At 39.8% G+C, this 17,465-nt stretch overlaps 1 protein-coding gene across 5 annotated transcripts in view; it reads right to left on the bottom strand.

Annotated features, from left to right (window-relative positions):
- The window catches only part of LOC127803605 (inositol hexakisphosphate and diphosphoinositol-pentakisphosphate kinase VIP2), a 47,843-nt gene that overhangs the window by 17,939 nt on the left and 12,439 nt on the right, over positions 1-17,465 (bottom strand). For 4 of the 5 annotated variants that reach the window (XM_052339990.1, XM_052339986.1, XM_052339987.1 and 1 more), the window contains exons 9-12: positions 11,122-11,226; positions 9,233-9,325; positions 8,092-8,166; positions 7,308-7,393 (exon numbers count right to left, since the gene is read on the bottom strand). In XM_052339990.1, the coding sequence (XP_052195950.1) occupies positions 7,308-7,393; positions 8,092-8,166; positions 9,233-9,325; positions 11,122-11,226 (359 nt within the window). The remainder of the gene's footprint in view (positions 1-7,307; positions 7,394-8,091; positions 8,167-9,232; positions 9,326-11,121; positions 11,227-17,465) is intronic. The other variant, XM_052339989.1, reaches the window with a different exon arrangement.

Genomic DNA, 17,465 nt, shown 5'->3' with positions numbered 1-17,465 from the left:
AGGAGTATTGAATTCTTCATTGCAACTCTCGATACCTATCCAATCCTTTGCAAGTAGTTCATCCACTTCTTGCAAGTAGTTCATTTTCGCCGTAAATCTTGGAAAAAATTCCTTTGGTAAAGGGATCTGGAATTTCAGTGAAATCAACATCATTAATGCATCTAATTTTTTACTGATAATATCACCTTTCCCCTTGAATCCTTTCTCCATCTCCCCAATCCCCATCCTTGAAAATTTGCTTCTGAAACAGCAACTTGTCACTCGCCTTGAACAGTTCCGTATTGAATTCGTCGGAAATTGCTTCTTGAATCCCAAATCTGGATTGAGAATTAACGAAATTCCAGGCTGCGAGAGTACCTCCTGCTTCGCTTCTCAGAGATTACCTCCTGCCCAGCGTGCGGTTCTTTGCAGCTTCAAGATTCCTGGACTTGACCGAGAGTCGTTGCTCGCCTCCCAAGTCGGCCAATTGTCCGCAATGGAATTGGTCACAATCTGGGTCTACTCCGGCTTCAATTCTTGATCGCTTGAATTCGCCTTCAATTCCCGATCACTACTGATTCAAGAAACCCAACACCGACCATTGTACTTCAATTTTCGATCGCCACAAATTCCAAGAAGCCCAACACCATGATGGCTTCCTCCCGCCACTGTTGGCTTGAGTTCAGCCCCACTTGTGGAAATTTGTGTTCCAATTTTGCGTTTAATTTCGACCCAAGTCGGAGTTTGCTTCAGAAATGGCCGAACTTCTCAGACAAGAAGCATAGGTCTTGAGATTCAATCAAGACTGAATCTTGAACCTTCACGGACCGCCTGACTCCCAACCGGAATTCGCCTTCCAATTTCTATCGGACTCCTGCTCCAATTCCGACCCAAAATCGTCGGACGCACTAACCCCCAAGAGAGTTGGAATTCAATTGCAACCAAAATCCCTTGTCGGACTTCCGTACTTAGCCTCGTACCCTTAGTTTGGCCGTGTTGCTTCCATCGGACTTGCGTACCTGCCAAGAACGCCAGCTCTGATACCATTAGTTAAGACCCTAAGGTTTTCTAGAGTTTGAATAGGAATTTAGAAGAAGAAGAGGAACATAATGGGGAGGGAAACAGAACAGAAAGAAGGAGAACGAGAGAGAGAAAATAATAGAGGGAGATGTATGAAAAATTGGAGAAAGATAGACTAGAGAGAGTGAATATGGAAAACATTTGTGTATTATTGGATAATCCCTTCAACTATTACACAAGCCTTCTTATAGGCTCTCTCGTAACTCCCTAACAATCATTCAGCTAAATCCTAACCCCCTAACCGCTTACAACACAATCATTTGTTAGTTATAGCCCCATTTGTCCCTTATACCCCTAGGTTCCTAACAATCTGTAGCAAGGTTTCCACCATTTTCTTGTCTTTCTCTCTGATGGTAACATCTGTAAGTCCACAATAAGTCTGGAAACTCATCAGCAAGTGGAGCTTCTACCAATCTACCAACTGCACCAAGGAATACTCCCGTTCCACAATCTCCAATCACCCTAGATAATCATTCTCTCCAAATCACTCAGCATAAGTTGAATGAAACCAACTCCAGAGAATGGTTCCAGTCTGTCTTGCTGGTGATCCAAGGCGAGGGCAAGATTGGCTATCTCGATGGGACGATTTCTAAGCCAAGCACTGATTCAGCCAATTATGGTATTTGGGAGGCTGAAAACTCGATTGTAATGGCATGGTTAGTCAACTCTATGGGGCCAAAGATTGAGAGAACCTATTTGTTCTACAAGACAACTTAGGAGATATGGGAAGCAATGCAAGAGATATACTCTGATATGGAGAATACTGCCCAAAGCTTCCAGATTCATTCTACTATCCGGACTACTGGGCAAGGTAACAATTCAGTCATATAATACTATAATGCCTTAACTGAATTGTGGCAAGAGATGGATTTGTTCCATGAAATTAAATGGGAGTGTGCTGGAGATGGAAAGAAGTATGAAAAGATGATAGAAAATGAGAGAGTGTTCAATTTCTTGCATGGCTTAAATCCTGATCTTGACGAAGTAAGGGGGAGGCTACTTGGCACCAAGCCCTTCCCATAAAAAAGGTAAGTCTTTGCCAAAGTAAGAAGAGAAGAAAGCAAGAAAAGAGTCATGCTTAATCCTGCAAGGGTGACCAATTCTGATACAACCTCACAGTCATCAGCTTTGGTCTCCTTGAAGACAAAGACATCTCATACATTTAAAGGGGAGCTACACAAGGACAAACCTTGGTGAGATTTCTGTAATAAACCATTTCACACAAAGGAAACTTGCTGGAAGATTCATGGCAAACCAGCAAATTGGAAGCCTAGAAATCAAAGGAAGGGAAACCAAGCAGCCTATGGAAGAGGAGTGGAAGCTGAAAAAACCACTAATCTGACCCTATCGACAGATCAGTGGAGATGTTACAGTAACTATTAAGTCAAACAAAGGTGGCTAAATCAGAAACAAGTAAATCTCCTAATCCGGTAGTATCTTTGGCTAAGCAAGGTATCTCTATACACTCTCTAACCTCCTTTAAATTATCTATAGATTGCTGGATAATTGATACAAGGGCCTCAAATCACATGACTAGATCTTTGCAAGTACTATCAGCCTATGACCCTTGTGATCAAGGTTTATCAATTTCAATGGTTAATGGTACCATAACTATGGCACAAGGAAAAGGTACAGTTAATGTGGGAGGGCTAAGACTCTAATCAGTGTTATTTGTGCCTAACTTAAACAGCAACTTGTTGTCAGTAAGTTAACCAAAGAAGAGAAGTGTTTGGTAACATTTTTTTCCCTCGTATTGTGAATTTCAGGACTTATCTTCGGGGAGGATGATTGGCAATGCTGAGGAGAAAGGAGGTCTCTACTATATTGCAAAGAATGGTCTGTCCCTTAGGTCGAGGTCTCGAAATATAACTTCTTTATCAGCTGTTTCAGATTCTAAGCTTATGTTATGGCACCAACATTTAGGGCACCCTAGCTTCAACTATCTCTAAGTCTTGTATCCCCATCTTTTTATTAATAAAAGCAGTCATTCTTCCCATTATGAGCAATGTATTCTTGCTAAGCAAACCAGAATTTCCTATCCATCTCATGCATATAAACCTACAAAATCATTCTATTTGATCCATAGTGATATCTGGGGCAGCAAGAACTCTTAATCTAACATTAACTAGGAGGTTTATCACATTCATAGATAATCACGCTAGGGTTAGTTGGATGTTCCTAATGAAAGAAAAATCTGAAGCCTATGTTATATTCAAGAGGTTTCATCAAATGATCAAGAATGTCTTTCAATCCTCAATCCATGTTTGATGTTCAGATAATGGTAGATAATATTTTTCGAATGAATTCAATAATTATCTAACTAAACATGGGATTATTCATCAAAGTTCATACCCTTACAATCCCCAACAAAATGGGGTGGCAGAAAAGAAAAATCGCCACCTCCTTGAACCTGCAGGGGCAATTTTATTCACCAAATCAGTCTCTAGTATCTATTGGGGAGAAGTTGTTCTTACCTCCTCTTACCTTATTAACTGGCTTCCCTCCAAAGTTCTTTCATTTAGAACCCCTTTGAGTGTCCTTTTTGATTCCTATCCTCATTACAAAAGGGTGCTAAATTCCCTATCACCAAAAATCTTTGGGTGCACTGTGTTTGTTCATAAACAACAACCCACTCAATCCAAACTTAACCCTAAAGCCCTTAAATGTATATTTGTTGGGTATTCTCCTACTCAACAAGGCTATAAGTGCTACCATCCTCCTACATGACATTTCATTTTATCTTGTGATGTGTCCTTTCTTGAAAACCAACCATTTTTCTTACCACTTCTCTACCAGAACCAAGGCTTAGTGCAGAGGAACAATGGGACTCAACTTTGCCTCTCCCTATGTTCCAAGATCTCGAACCCTCTACTAACAGTGAATCAGCCCTCGAAGCTTTTATTCCTACTCAACCTTTAGTGTCTAATTCAGGGGGAGATCTAGAAGACCAGATCAAGAAGACACAACCTTGGATAAACCATTCTTAGTATATTCTAGAAGGCCTCGTAACCAACCCTCAGCCAAACCCAACATCTAATCCAAAGATTGGTCCAAAAACTAAGGTTGGCAGTAACAACATGACAGAGGCTACTTCCAACAAGTTTGATGATCTTGATATTCCCATAGCTCTAAGGAAAGGGATGAGATCGTGTACTAAGCATCCAATTGCAAATTATGTTGGATATTCTAAGTTGTCTCCACAATTCAAGGCCTTTACAACCAGTATTGATGAGGTGGAAATTCCTAAGGATCTACATCATGCTTTGAAAAATGAAAAGTGGAAGGAAGCAGTGATGAATGAGATGCAAGCCTTAGAAGCTAATGGCAATTAGGATGTTGTCAAGTTACCAGTTGGAAAGAAAGTGGTTGGTAACAAGTGGGTGTTCAAAGTCAAATACCAATCTAATGGAAGCATTGACAAGTTAGTAGCCCAAGGGTTTACCCAAACCCAAGGGCTTAATTATGAGGAGACTTTTGCTCCGGTTGCCAAACTTAATTCTATTTGAGTGTTGCTTTTAGTGGCAGTTAACCTAGATTGGAAGTTACATCAGTTGGACATCAAGAAGGCATTATTGAATGGGGAGCTAGAAGAGGAAATTTACATGAGGATCCCTCCAGGATTTGATGCAGAAAATACAAAGGGAAAGGTATGCAAGCTAAACAAGTCCCTATATGGCCTGAAGCAATCTCTGAGGGCCTAGTTTAAATAGTTTAGTGACACTATTCTTCAATTGGGATACAAATAGGGGAAAGCAAACCATAATCTTTTTACAAAAATTGAAGTGAATGGCAAGAAAACAGTTATTATTGTTTATGTGGATGACATCATCGTCACAGGTGACAATATAGTGGAAATTGAACGTCTAAAAGGAAAACTAAGGGCTGCATTTGAAGTAAAAGGTCTGGGAGAATTAAAATATTTCTTGGGAATGGAAATAACAAAAGAAAGGAAGGGTTTTGTATATCTCAAAGAAAGTATACTATTGATCTGCTAAAAGAAATTGGTAAGCTCGGTTGCAAACCTGCAAATTCCCCTTTAGAACCTAATTGGAAGAATAAAGAAGATAGCAAACAAGAGTATCAAGTTGACAAGGGAAGATACCAGCGTTTGGTAGGCAAATTGATCTATTTATCTCTTACAAGACCCGATATCACATATGTTGTAGGCATAGTAAGTCAGTTCATGCATTCTCCTAAGAAAAGGCATTTAGAAGCAACCTTACATATCCTCGGGTCCCTAAAAGGTACACCTGGGAAAGGACTCTTGTTTAAGAAGAATCAAGAAACAAGAATTAGTGGCTTTGTGGATGCTGATTGGCCTGGTTCTATCGAAGACAGCAGGTCAACTTCGAGGTTTTGTACGAAACTATAGGGGAATTTAGTGATTTGGAGAAGCAAGAAGCAATCAATTGTGGCAAGAAGTAGTTCAGAAGCAGAGTTTAGAGCCATTGCACAAGGAATTTCTGAGATCATTTGGGTAAAGAAAATGATGGAAGACTTACAACTTTCAGTATCCTCACCAAAAGTTATTTATTGTGACAACAAATTGGCAATTAGCATTGTGAATAATCTGGTATAACATGACTGAATGAAACACATGAGAATTGACTAACACTTTGTCAAGCAAGAGATAGAGAGAGGAGGTATAAATCTAACCTATATCCCTACCGAGCTTCAAGAGGCAGATATCTTTACTAAAGCTATGAATAAGCAAGGTTTTGAGGCTAGAAAGGTCCAGCTGACAAAGATAAGTATAAATCAGATAAGAAAATTAGCACTTATGTATTTATCTTAATCTAAGAATTGATGTTACCTAAATAGTAGAAGTGTAATCTAGTCCTAAAGTTTAGCCTAAAGTTTAGGAGTTTTCTTAGGAGTTGTGTTGTATATATTCGCATCTTCTGGCTTAATGAATTTTTATGGAAGTTTTTTCATCTATGAAACCTACTGTAAATCTGCTCATCATTAACAAAACTGAGCAGCATGTGAGCAGCTTTAGTGTCAGTTTGCTGAGGATCATTACACATTTAAATCAACCTCAAACATGATTTTGAAGCTCAACTTTCTTCACAAACCAAATTCAAACAAGTTTGGATTAACTCTTTTGTTCAAATGCAACTATATATTAGACCATAAGATCATAAACTGGTATGTGGTTTTATGCAAGTTCCTACAATATTTTATTGACCAAAATTGCAGTTTAAATTCCATACGATGAGTTCTTCCACATAGCTATCACAGTAAACTCACTAAGCAAATGTATGAACCAAGTTGAAAACCTGTCACTCCGGCAAACAGAAAATTAGTTATTTGGCCTTGAGCTGAGCTTGAACAGAATACAGGATTATATAGATCAGCCACCTTGATCAGGGTAATCTCCAGCTCAGCCAGCTTTGCACCCCTACTCAAAAGCATCCTCAAGAAAGTGGAGGTTATCCATATTTTTAATTGAACTCAAGTCAGACCAGATGTTGAACTAACAAAGGACTTTTCCAAGTTCTTGGTCAAATCAACTGGCTTAAATGCATCACCTCAAATGTGAAAATGTTTATCAACAAATAAAATATGATGAAAATATGCAGAGTAGAATATAATATAAAAATGATGGTTCAAGTTAAAATTAAAAAGATAAAACAAGATCCTAAAAGTCAATAATGACAATGAACCAGCAAAAAAAATGCCACCATAAAGCTTCATAGAATCCATCTTAATGAGTGGCTCCATCCCCTAGTAAAACCACTGCCACTAACAGAAGTATCAAGCATGACTATAGAAGTTCAATTACTTGACTACATCGCAACTTATAAGTGAACATTTTTTGCGGCATGTAGCTCAAATAAGTTAAATTCAAGCTTCTTCATCTTGATAAATATTAGTTTGTGGCTTAACCCGGATTAGATCATCTTTAAACAACAAATGAGGTATAAAGTTGTTCCTTTCTGTCAAGGGAATCTATTTTTACCAAGGGCACAAACTGGAAAAATATCTTTCACTAAGAGAAAGGAGATTTTCTACAAGCAACTTTTTCTTTTCCATAAAGTAAAATGCAATTACAATCAGCTGAAATTGATTGGGTAAAATGAACCAACAGTTGTAGCTTAGTAGGATTAAGTGATTCGGAACTTTGCAAGGCTGCAGCTTCTCTAAAAAACTTGGTAGAAGAATGGGTGTTGATGAATATTAATATTGAAATTACTAACATAAAAAACACTGCAATGGATTGTAAAGAAACGATATAATAAACATACTTGTATGAGTTCTTCACAAAACTCCATCCATTGACGTCACAAACATATGAGCGCCCCTCACTTCGTAGAAGGTCAAACCCGCAAACCTGCAGGTAGAATGAAGAAACATAAATAGTTAAACAAGATGACCTTATTTGTGTGTACTTAAGAGTGCACACACACGTGTATATGTTGCAGAAGTTCATTCACTTTTAGAAGTCCTGGTCCCTCCCACCCCCAACACATAAACCCCCTTTTGTTCGGATAAGCTAGTATTACTGGTCATTCATAAATAATGAGAAAAGTTAGTCTTCTCCCAAAGAAGAACAAATTCTCCTAAAAGACAAAGCATGGAAAGAAGGGTTGATTCCATGATATTTTCCAAATTCTACCAACACAAGGCCTTTGGAGAAGTCTTTTGAGTGCATAAACAATCCTGAGAACCACAAGCTCCAGAAACCCAGGAAACAAAACAGTAGGAGGAAGTTAGTCTGACAAATCTTAGCCACCAAGAGTAATCTATGTGCCGATGCAAAAGCAATTACAGATAGTAGTCATACGAGTTTGAGATTTCTACCAATCTACATCCTAAAAACAGAAGCTAAAAGATGAATCTCAAAACACAAATAAGCGGAGTGTAAACAAAGGAGACTGGAAAAGAACAGGAGTTTGACTGGTATTACAGAGCAGGCAAAATTGCAAATGAGGAATAGTTTTAACAGAATCATCATAAACAAGAAAAACAGTATTAAAGCCCTGATAGTAAAGACAACTACTAATTCTTCTTGAGGATCAGATCTCTTACTGCTTGCCTAAATGCAATGCAAACATCTCTTGCCATCTGCTTTTCAGCTGGAGTAAGTAGAACTGGATACCTTACCTGCATTGAAGAACAACTTTCAGAAATGCTTCACATGTATTCTCTCTGGGTCTTGGAATAAAAAGTATTGAAATATGTTGGTCAATACTGAACCATGGATATATAAGCTGTCACTTGAATGATGCAGAGACAGTAATATGCTTCCCCATCAGTTCTCAATTTATGAGCACAAATTTATGAGTCCTTTCTGTTATGGGCATTGAATCTAAACATAGATATTTTGATTTTAAATTGAGAACCTTAGTCAGAAATCAACTTACCCAGTTCTAATGGGCAAATAAGAATGAGAGCAAAAAGATACTCGAGATTGTGAAACTCATGTGCTGTTTATCTGTAACACTCCATAGGGCATTATGGTACCAGAGTTGAAGGTTTACAGCTCATTCAGCATACATAATATCTTATGAGAGCAGATATGGCTTGAAGTTGTACTAACTACCAAACATATCGTTTTAAAGGCAACAAGCTGAGTGATGCTGTAACATAATGAACCTTTATTGGCCAATATCTACAACCATGATTACAAGATACAAGACCACTAAGTCTTCCAAACCAGAAGCAGATTAAATGTGAATAACATCTACAAAAAAGAAAGGGATATAGACTAAAAGATAGGGCTGAAGTGGGGAAAGCTATCAAGAGTGTGCAGATATCCAAAACAATGTATCATAAAAGAATGAGGAGAAGAGGATGTTAATCCCAAGAGCTAACATTGAAAATATGCTTCTGGATTGGAATTGTATGTCCCAGCACCAGAAGAAATAGTGAATCACCTTCTCTTAATTTTCTAGACTTAATTGGAAAAGTGCAGGCAGTTAAGGAGATTTGAGTTCTTTTCTTCTTCTTCTTTTTTTTTTTTTTCAATTAATACTTAGTCTTCACTTGGATTTTTCCCCCTTTGGCACTCCAGAATAATACAAAGATCATTTTCCCTTTTTCCTTTTGATTTCAAACATAAACAGATAGAAATTTCACTTTCAGGTAACCATTGAACAAAGGATGAAACAGAGGTAGAAGAGGGGGAATCTCTTTGAAAACAGAAGCATGCTTAACATTTAGTACTTACTTCTTTTCCATCAGGATTTCTCATAACAACACCGTCAACAACAGGAGATTTCCTTGCCTCAGCATGTGCATACTCAGGGCCAACTGTATACACCTGAAAGAATTTTAACAGAAGCTGAAAGAGTTTTACATAATGATTTACATGCAGAAATTCTATGCCAATAAGGGGGAGCTGAGAAGATTAAGTTTACAAAACAAAGACAGCACAAAAGAATCAGCTTTAGTATTTCTATTTATATTGAGACTAACAATCAGTTTAAAAATGAACAATAGTAGGCCATGTGAGACTCTTGAATATATTTAATGCCCTTAAAAGTCCTGGTAGCAAAAGCTGGAAAACAGCAGAATTGTTGCTTGAGATATACATACGAATCTCTTCATTTATTTTTCTTGCAGGTTCCATCCCCATTTTAAGAACATTCAAATATTGGAAAAGAAGGAAGGAGAGGAAGATAACAAAAACAGAAAAGAAAAGAAAATAGAAAGAAAAATAAAGAATTCTCAAGAAATGCAATATGTATATCACACAGTAAAAGGAGAAAGTCTGTTCTTAAATAACATGGAAGCTACAAGACTTCGAAAAATTATACTCTGCTTCAGAAGTTCACTCTTCCCATATTCTTACTGTCGGAGAGTCCGAATGTTAAGCTAGGTAAACTAGCTTCTGATAACGATTAAATAGCAGGAAGGTGCACGTGTGCTGTTTGAATGTAAGATAAGGATAAGCAGTGCTTAAAGAATGAAAGGATAAATAGGAAAAAATTTAGGAGATGTGTTGTCTTAGTTTAAATTCTGTTAAACTTTGTATTCTACTCAAATTTGGTTTGTACCTTATCTCCTGTAAATTAGGAGCAAGTAGCGTAGCATTGAAGGCTTGTAGCTGTATAAGTATAGGTTCTACCATCAATACCATTATGAGTTTTGTTTTCTCCTTTAAACTCAATTCAAACCTAAGGTTCTCTACCTAGGTTATCCTATTTTGTTCACTTACCAATATCATAAATGCAGAAGTAAGGAGACCCAAGGAAACCTGCAAATTAGAAGCTTCTGCTGTGCACTAGAAAGGGTAAAATCATTGTTGACCATTAACTCTTCCATTGTTTAGCAGTACATCCTATTGGGAATAATTGTCTGCCTTGTATGATATTGACTGGGCAGATAATGGCTGCTGTGTGATTCACCTGGTTAAGAACAACTGTGGGAACCTGATGAGACAGGTTACAGGTTTTGCATTTTTCCTTTTTGGGTTCTAAGCCATCAAATACAAGTAACTATGCCAGATTGGGATGCCTAGAGAATGGAACAACAGCATGTTAGGATAAGTGGACCGCTTTGTGGGCAACAATGCGTTGAGAGAGGCTTGGCCATTTTTTGACAGTACAGCTAACATCAATAAGTGCCCAAAGGTTCCTACCACCTATTTCAATACCAAGAAAATCTTCTATTTAAATCATTTTGTACATGAAGCTTACCAGGCTAAACCCTAAATGATTTTCATTTCATAAAATAACACTTGAATGAGTACCATGTCCCGTAATGCAAAACAAAATTACAAATTCTTGTGACATGGCCAGCTATTTGATAATTTAAAAAGTTATATTTTTTCTTGTTAGGAGTTCCAACTCTGACTCAAAATCTGGGCAGGCCTCTGATTCCACTTGTATTACAAGATAGAACAGTCATAATGCTAATTTTTAATCCACTGCAAACAACCTACTTTCTTCAGGTGTTAAGAGATAGAGGTGGTGCTAAATCAAAATTGATGTTCAAAAAGTAGAAGATATAATAATAAATATTCATGGCCAAAGACTTTGACACAAAAACCTAAGCATCATAGTGTAAAACTAAGAAATCCATTCATTAATAGTTTGAAATCACAAGGCTTAAAACCTTGACATCTGTTCCCCCCGTTGGCATAAATTCCTCATATATATAAGAGCCTTCACGTCTCACTCTTCTAACCTCTGGATGAAACTCACTTGACCTGTTACCAACCTGAACTCAAAGAATAGGAACTGGAATATAAGAATAATAAAAAATATCAACATGATTTATGCTCAGCTTAAAAAGAGAGAAACTTCAATAATATCTACTTGAGGAGGACATTCAAGGAGATAGGAAAGGGGGTATGTATACATGCAATCAAAAAAAGGGAGAATGTTCTCTTGAAAGGATAAGTGCTGATGCATAAACCCCTGAGTGATATTATTACATGTCAATTGCAGGCAGAAGAGTTAAATAGAAAAAGGCAACCCAAAGATAGCTTTCGTCATGACAATCTTAACTGCTTTAGTCTCAAATAGGGTGCAAGTGTTGACAGTGCCATATGAAAAAGACATCATCCATGTTACAAGAAACAACTTGGACTTCCAAAATGCTTCTCTACTCCCTAAACCTTCTATGCCAATTGCCATGAGAAAATCAAAACTTTCTGGCCTAAGTGGTAGGGTAGGGTCTCTAAGTTGCATGCTAGCTTAAACCTTCCATGCATTCAACCTCAGCTAGTGTGTTGAAAGAAAGATGACTACTTTTCACAGTATCATTGAATTTTCAAAGGCCTAGGAAATAGTTGTCTCCATCAATTACTTAATATCTACTTCTACTGAAATAGGATATTTAAGAAAGTGTATAAATATCATGATGAATAGTAGAAAAACACCAAGTTAGCTAACAGACTTTAAGAATCATTAAATCTTAAAAGGCCTACTGAATACTTGCTCACATTAATTCCCAAGTATATCCTTAGATAAAAATAGGATCCCGCATAATTATAGACAGATTTCTATGGAATAACTGCTTAGCTAGATCTTAATAAGGTGAGGTGTTTGTTGGAGAGTCCCAGAGTTGGAAAAGTCCTAGCAGCTAAGGAGTTATCAGAAGAGAAGAAGCCGCAGCCGATATACAGCAAGAGAAATCCAAATCTGATGAAGATAAGGATCAAGAGTAGTGGAAGATAAAACTCCTAAAAATCAGGATATATAATAGGAAAAGATAGCAGTAAAAGTAGCAGTTATCTTGTTTAATTTGTACTCTAAATCTGTTGTTCTTTATCTCCTAATTAGTAGGATTAGATAGCATAGAAACTTGTATAAAGAAGAGTTCCGATCTTTGAATGAAGTAATCGAGTTTTTCATCTCATCTCTCAATCCAAGTCTTAGGTTCCTAGTTAGGAGCCGATTGTGTTCATGGTATCAGAGCTCGGTTTGTCATAACCAAGACTCTCAATCAACATGGCTGGTTTCAATCCAGCAATCCCAGATCTTACGATAGAAGAATCCTCTCATAGCTCAGTTCCTCAACCACAGGTTGCACCGGCGACCATAACTCCCACCAATATCCTCACCATGGATAGCCAGACGTTGCAAATTACCCAGCACAAGTTAAACGGAAGAAACTTCAGAGAATGGTTTCAATCCATGACCCTGGTAATCTAAGGCAAAGGGAAGTTTGGTTACCTTACCGGGGCAATCCCAACCCCTCCAGAAGAATCAACCGATTACCAGCGATGGGAAGTAGAAAACTCCATTCTCATGGCATGGCTAATCAATTCGATGGAATCAAAGATAGGCCGAACCTATCTATTTTACAAGACTGCAAAAGAGGTATGGGATGCAGTCCAATAATTATACTCTGATCTTGAAAACACAGCCCAGTGTTTTGAGATCAGAGCGGCTATTAGGACTACAAAACAAGGTGGTCTTAGCGTCACCGAATACTACAACAATCTAGTAGAGCTTTGGCAAGAGATGGATTTATTCTATGATCCGAAGTGGGAGTGCTCGGGTGATAGTCAAAAGTACAACAAAATGTTGGAGAAGGAACGAGTATTTGATTTCCTCCAAGGCTTAAATTCAGAATTGGATGAAGTAAGAGGTCGACTCCTAGGCATCAAGCCATTACCAACTATCAGATAAGTTTTTACGGAAGTCAAAAGAGAGGAAAGTAGGAGACGAGTCATGCTGACTCAACCAGAACCAAATACTGGTTCTGCACTTGCTGCATCTAAGAAGGAAGAAGTCTCTAAGGCCAAACAGTGGTGTGAACACTATAACAAACCTTATCATACAAAGCAAACATGCTGGAAGCTTCATGGAAAGCCACCAAACTGGCAACCAAGGGGCAAGAAGGAGAGGGAAAGACCAGCTGCGAGTATTCAGAATGCAGCAATAGCGCAGACAACAGAAAAGAGTATGGGATTAAATCTTACAGCTGATTAGGTGGAATTCTTACAAAATTTGCTAAATGGCACCCATATTTCAAAAGAATCAGATGGAGGTACAGCCAACACTTCAATGCCCGTAACACAAAGAGGTAATTTAGTGGTCTCTTTAATTGCTAGAAGGATGAGTGAGTGTTATTGGATTGTAGATACTGGAGCATCCGATCATATGACCGGATCTACTACCATACTTGAAAATTTTCAGGTAAAAGAGAAGGAACTAACAATTTTAATGGCTGATGAAACTGTACCCTCAGTTAAGGGAAGAGGAAGTGTGTGTGTGGCTGGTTTAACTCTTGATTCTGTCTTGTATGTGCCGAATTTAAAATGTAGTCTGCTATCAGTGAGTAAACTCACTAAGGATTTGGATTGCATTGTAATTTTCTTCCCTTCATATTGTATTTTTCAGGACCGGTCCACGAGGAAGATGATTGGCAGTGCTGAGGTAAAGGATGGTCTTTATTGGATGTTGGACAACACGGCTTCTCCTAGTCAGTTAACTTCTAGTTTTTCTCATCGCATTTTGTCTCTTTCAGTTAGTTTGAATTCTGAAATTTTGTTATGACATAGAAGCCTTGGTCACCTTAGTTTTCAATATTTGAAACACCTATACCCTGATTTATTCATCAATAAAAACAATTTGGTGCTCAATTGTGATCATTGTGTTCTTGCCAAACAAACCCATGGCTCTCATCAACCAAAACCATATACTCCTTCCAAACCATTTTACTTGATCCATAGTGATATTTGGGGACCAGCTAGGGTTCCAAACTTGAGTGGTGCTAGATGGTTTGTGACATTTATAGATGACCACACAAGAGTATGTTGGGTATACCCTAATGAAAGAGAAATCTGAGGTTTGTGCAATTTTTGAAAATTTTCACAAGTTGATTCTAAACCTATTTCAGTCCTCCATTTGCATTCTTAGGACTGATAATGGTCGGGAATATTTTTCAAACCCTTTCACTCAATATCTCACCACAAATGGAATCTTACATCAAAGCACATGTCCATATACACCCCAACAAAACAGAGTGGCTGAAAGAAAGAATCGTCATTTGCTTGAAGTGGCTAGAGCCCTAATGTTTACTAGTTCAACGCCAAACAAATATTGGGGTGAAGCTGTCCTAACAGCCTCTTACTTGATCAATAGGCTGCCTACCAAAGTTCTGAAATATCAAACTCCATTGCACAACCTCAAGTCCATCTTTCCTCATGTTAGGATATTCAACACTCTTCCTCTAAAAGTCTTCGAATGTGTGGCATATGTCTATCAAACAAACCCTAATAACCACAAACTAGAACCCAAGTGCATATTTATCGAGTACTCACCTACACAAAAGGGGTACAAGTGTTATTGTCCTACATCACAAAAATTCTTTGTCTCTTGTGATGTAACATTTGATGAAACTAAATTCTACCACTCTAATCAGTCACAAACCGGGGAAAACCATTGGGATCCCACTATTTTAATACCAGTCATCTGATAGGTCCCAATTCATGGGACTTACCAAAGAAGGTCTAAGAGGCAGGGGTGGGTGGTAAATTGGTTGGCTGGCATAACAGCCAGGCATGTGCGTAAGGGATAGAGTGGGAAAATTGGGGGGTTGTGTAACAACCCAGCAAGTGTGTGTAACAGAATGCGGTTGAGGGGGGAGAGAGGGATATATGTAGAGGGTGAAGATATTGAGAAGGGGGGGAAGATTTTGGTATTGAGTTCTTGGGAGAGTTAAGGGCCTCTTGAATTGCCCAGTTTTCTTGTCATTTTGTTAATTTCCAGCTTGTAGTTCCTTTTGATTATCAGTATCCTATCATTTGGTATCAGAGCGTTTCGATCCTAATGGTGAACTTGACTGATCCAGTCGGTGATTTGGAGATGAGGGTGGAAGGCAATCCACTGGGAGATGATGCCATGAGGAGTGCGTTTCAAAAGATGGAGAGACACCTAACGAACTTGCTAGAGCTGTTCGTGAGGATGCAAGCGAGATGGGAAGAACAGGAGCGGGCGAGCAAGAGCAAGAGGAAGAACGAGGAGAGACGGGAGGAGCAAGAGAGAGAGAGAAAGGGGGAGCGTGATGAGGAAGACCAACCTGCGGGTTCGCTCGTATCAAGGGAGGGAACGCCGATAGCTGGAGGGAGAAGTGGCGAAGGGGGTGGCTGGGTCGATGGTGTCGGAAGGCAACAGTACCTTGGGAGATGCTTGGAAATACCCATCTTCAAGGGAGATGATCCAGATGGTTGGGTCTTTAGGGCTGAGCGCTACTTCCTGGTGAACCAACTGTCCGATGCGGAGAAGTTGGAGTCGGCGGCCTCATGCTTTGAAGGAGCGGCTCTGTCGTGGTTCCAGTGGGAGCAAAGACGACGACGGGTGAGGAGCTGGACGGAGCTCAAGGCGATATTGAGGGATAGGTTCAGGACCGCACAGGAAGGCACGGTGGAGGAGAGGTTCCTTGCGCGTCGACAGTGGGGCTCCGTCAAGGACTATCGCCTTGGCTTCAAGACTTTGACCTCACCGCTCACAGGAATGCCAAAGGCGTCGCTGGAGGGCCCCTTTATCAACGGACTAAAGCCGGTCATCCGAGCCGAGATGAGGGTGTTGAGGTCGATTGGGCTGGAGCAGATGATCGAGGAAAAGATGGAGGGGATGCAGAAGGGCGTCGACGCCATAAGAGGGGAGGTGCAATCGATGGAAAAGAAGGTAGCAATCAGCCAGAACCAGTTCACATACTTGAGGACGAAGTGGGAGGATCCAGAACGGGAGAAGAAGAGTAACGCAAAGGAGGGGGATAGAGCTTTGGAATTTACCCAGAATTCCGAGGGATCACCTGGAATCAAAATGGGCAGGGAGTTCGAGGGTGGAATTGGAGGGAATTGGCGTTCGACGTGCGGGGAAGAAGGCTGGAGATGCTGCTCGTTGAAGGTGAAGAACGTGACGGCTGGATATTCCGAGTCGAACGTTACTTTGCGGAGGCTGGGATGACTGATGAGGAGAAGTTAGATGCAGCAGCATGGTGTTTGGAGGGTGTTGCATTTTCATGGTTCCAGTGGAAGCAACGGAGACAAAGAGTGAGAAGCTGGGAGGAGTTGAAGGGGCTGCTGAGGAATCGCTTAGGGTCCATGCTGGAAGGCGCGGTGGACGAGCTGCATATTGAAGGGGGATTGGCGGTTGAGCAGATCATGGTGTCGCGAGGCAGAGTGGCTGCCGACGACGGCGGTGTCGGGGGGTTCCTCGGCGAGGCAGAAGGGCAGCTGACGATCGATCCATTTAAAAGGCCACAGGACGGCTGATCCGGTGACAGCCAAGGAGAGCATCTTGCTGAGGAAGGGGGCGCCATCAACAGTCCAGGTTGTCTGGCAAGCTGGTTTGATTATTAGCCCAATTTCTCAGATATTTCACATGGGATGGGTTGATGATGGAGGGCCCCCCATATATTCTCACCATCATGAGCGGCAGGGTGCCTCGTCCAAGCAGGTTATGATGGTGGAAGGGCAGCCTTTTTCTAGAAGTCAAGGGCTCAATTTGCATTCTGTTAGGGAGCCCAATTGGATTGACCCAAACATCTTAATTAATGATGAGAATTTAGGCGAATTTCATGATGAGGTTGAGAAGTGGCCAGCCATGAAACAATTGACAAAGTCAAGGGGTTGGGAAGTTGTATCAATAATCAAGGATGCAGTCATTGGAATGGGAATTGCTGAAAAACAAAAACCTACTACAAATGGGTGCTATGAAGAAAGAGCACAAAGTGAGCCTCCTATCAATCAAGAATCTAATGACCCTAACGTTGCCTGGAATGCGCCACTGCAAGCATGCATGCACAAAATTCCTCTTGCTGAAACAAAACGAGGCCATCTCTTCTCCAAAGTTAAAAAAAGATGGGATTTGATGGCTGGGGTTACTAAGGTTGACCAGATTCTCAAGCTAGAAGGGAAATTGATTGCTTGCGACAAGGTGGAGATCATCAACGAGATGGAGGAAAGGATTGGGGGGCTGGCGTATAAGCGGTCTCTACCC

This window comes from Diospyros lotus, chromosome 6 (assembly GCF_014633365.1).
Source record: "Diospyros lotus cultivar Yz01 chromosome 6, ASM1463336v1, whole genome shotgun sequence".
Taxonomy (NCBI): domain Eukaryota; kingdom Viridiplantae; phylum Streptophyta; class Magnoliopsida; order Ericales; family Ebenaceae; genus Diospyros; species Diospyros lotus.
Note: the sequence above shows the minus strand (reverse complement) of the source record. Positions and strands in the feature narration are given on the sequence as shown.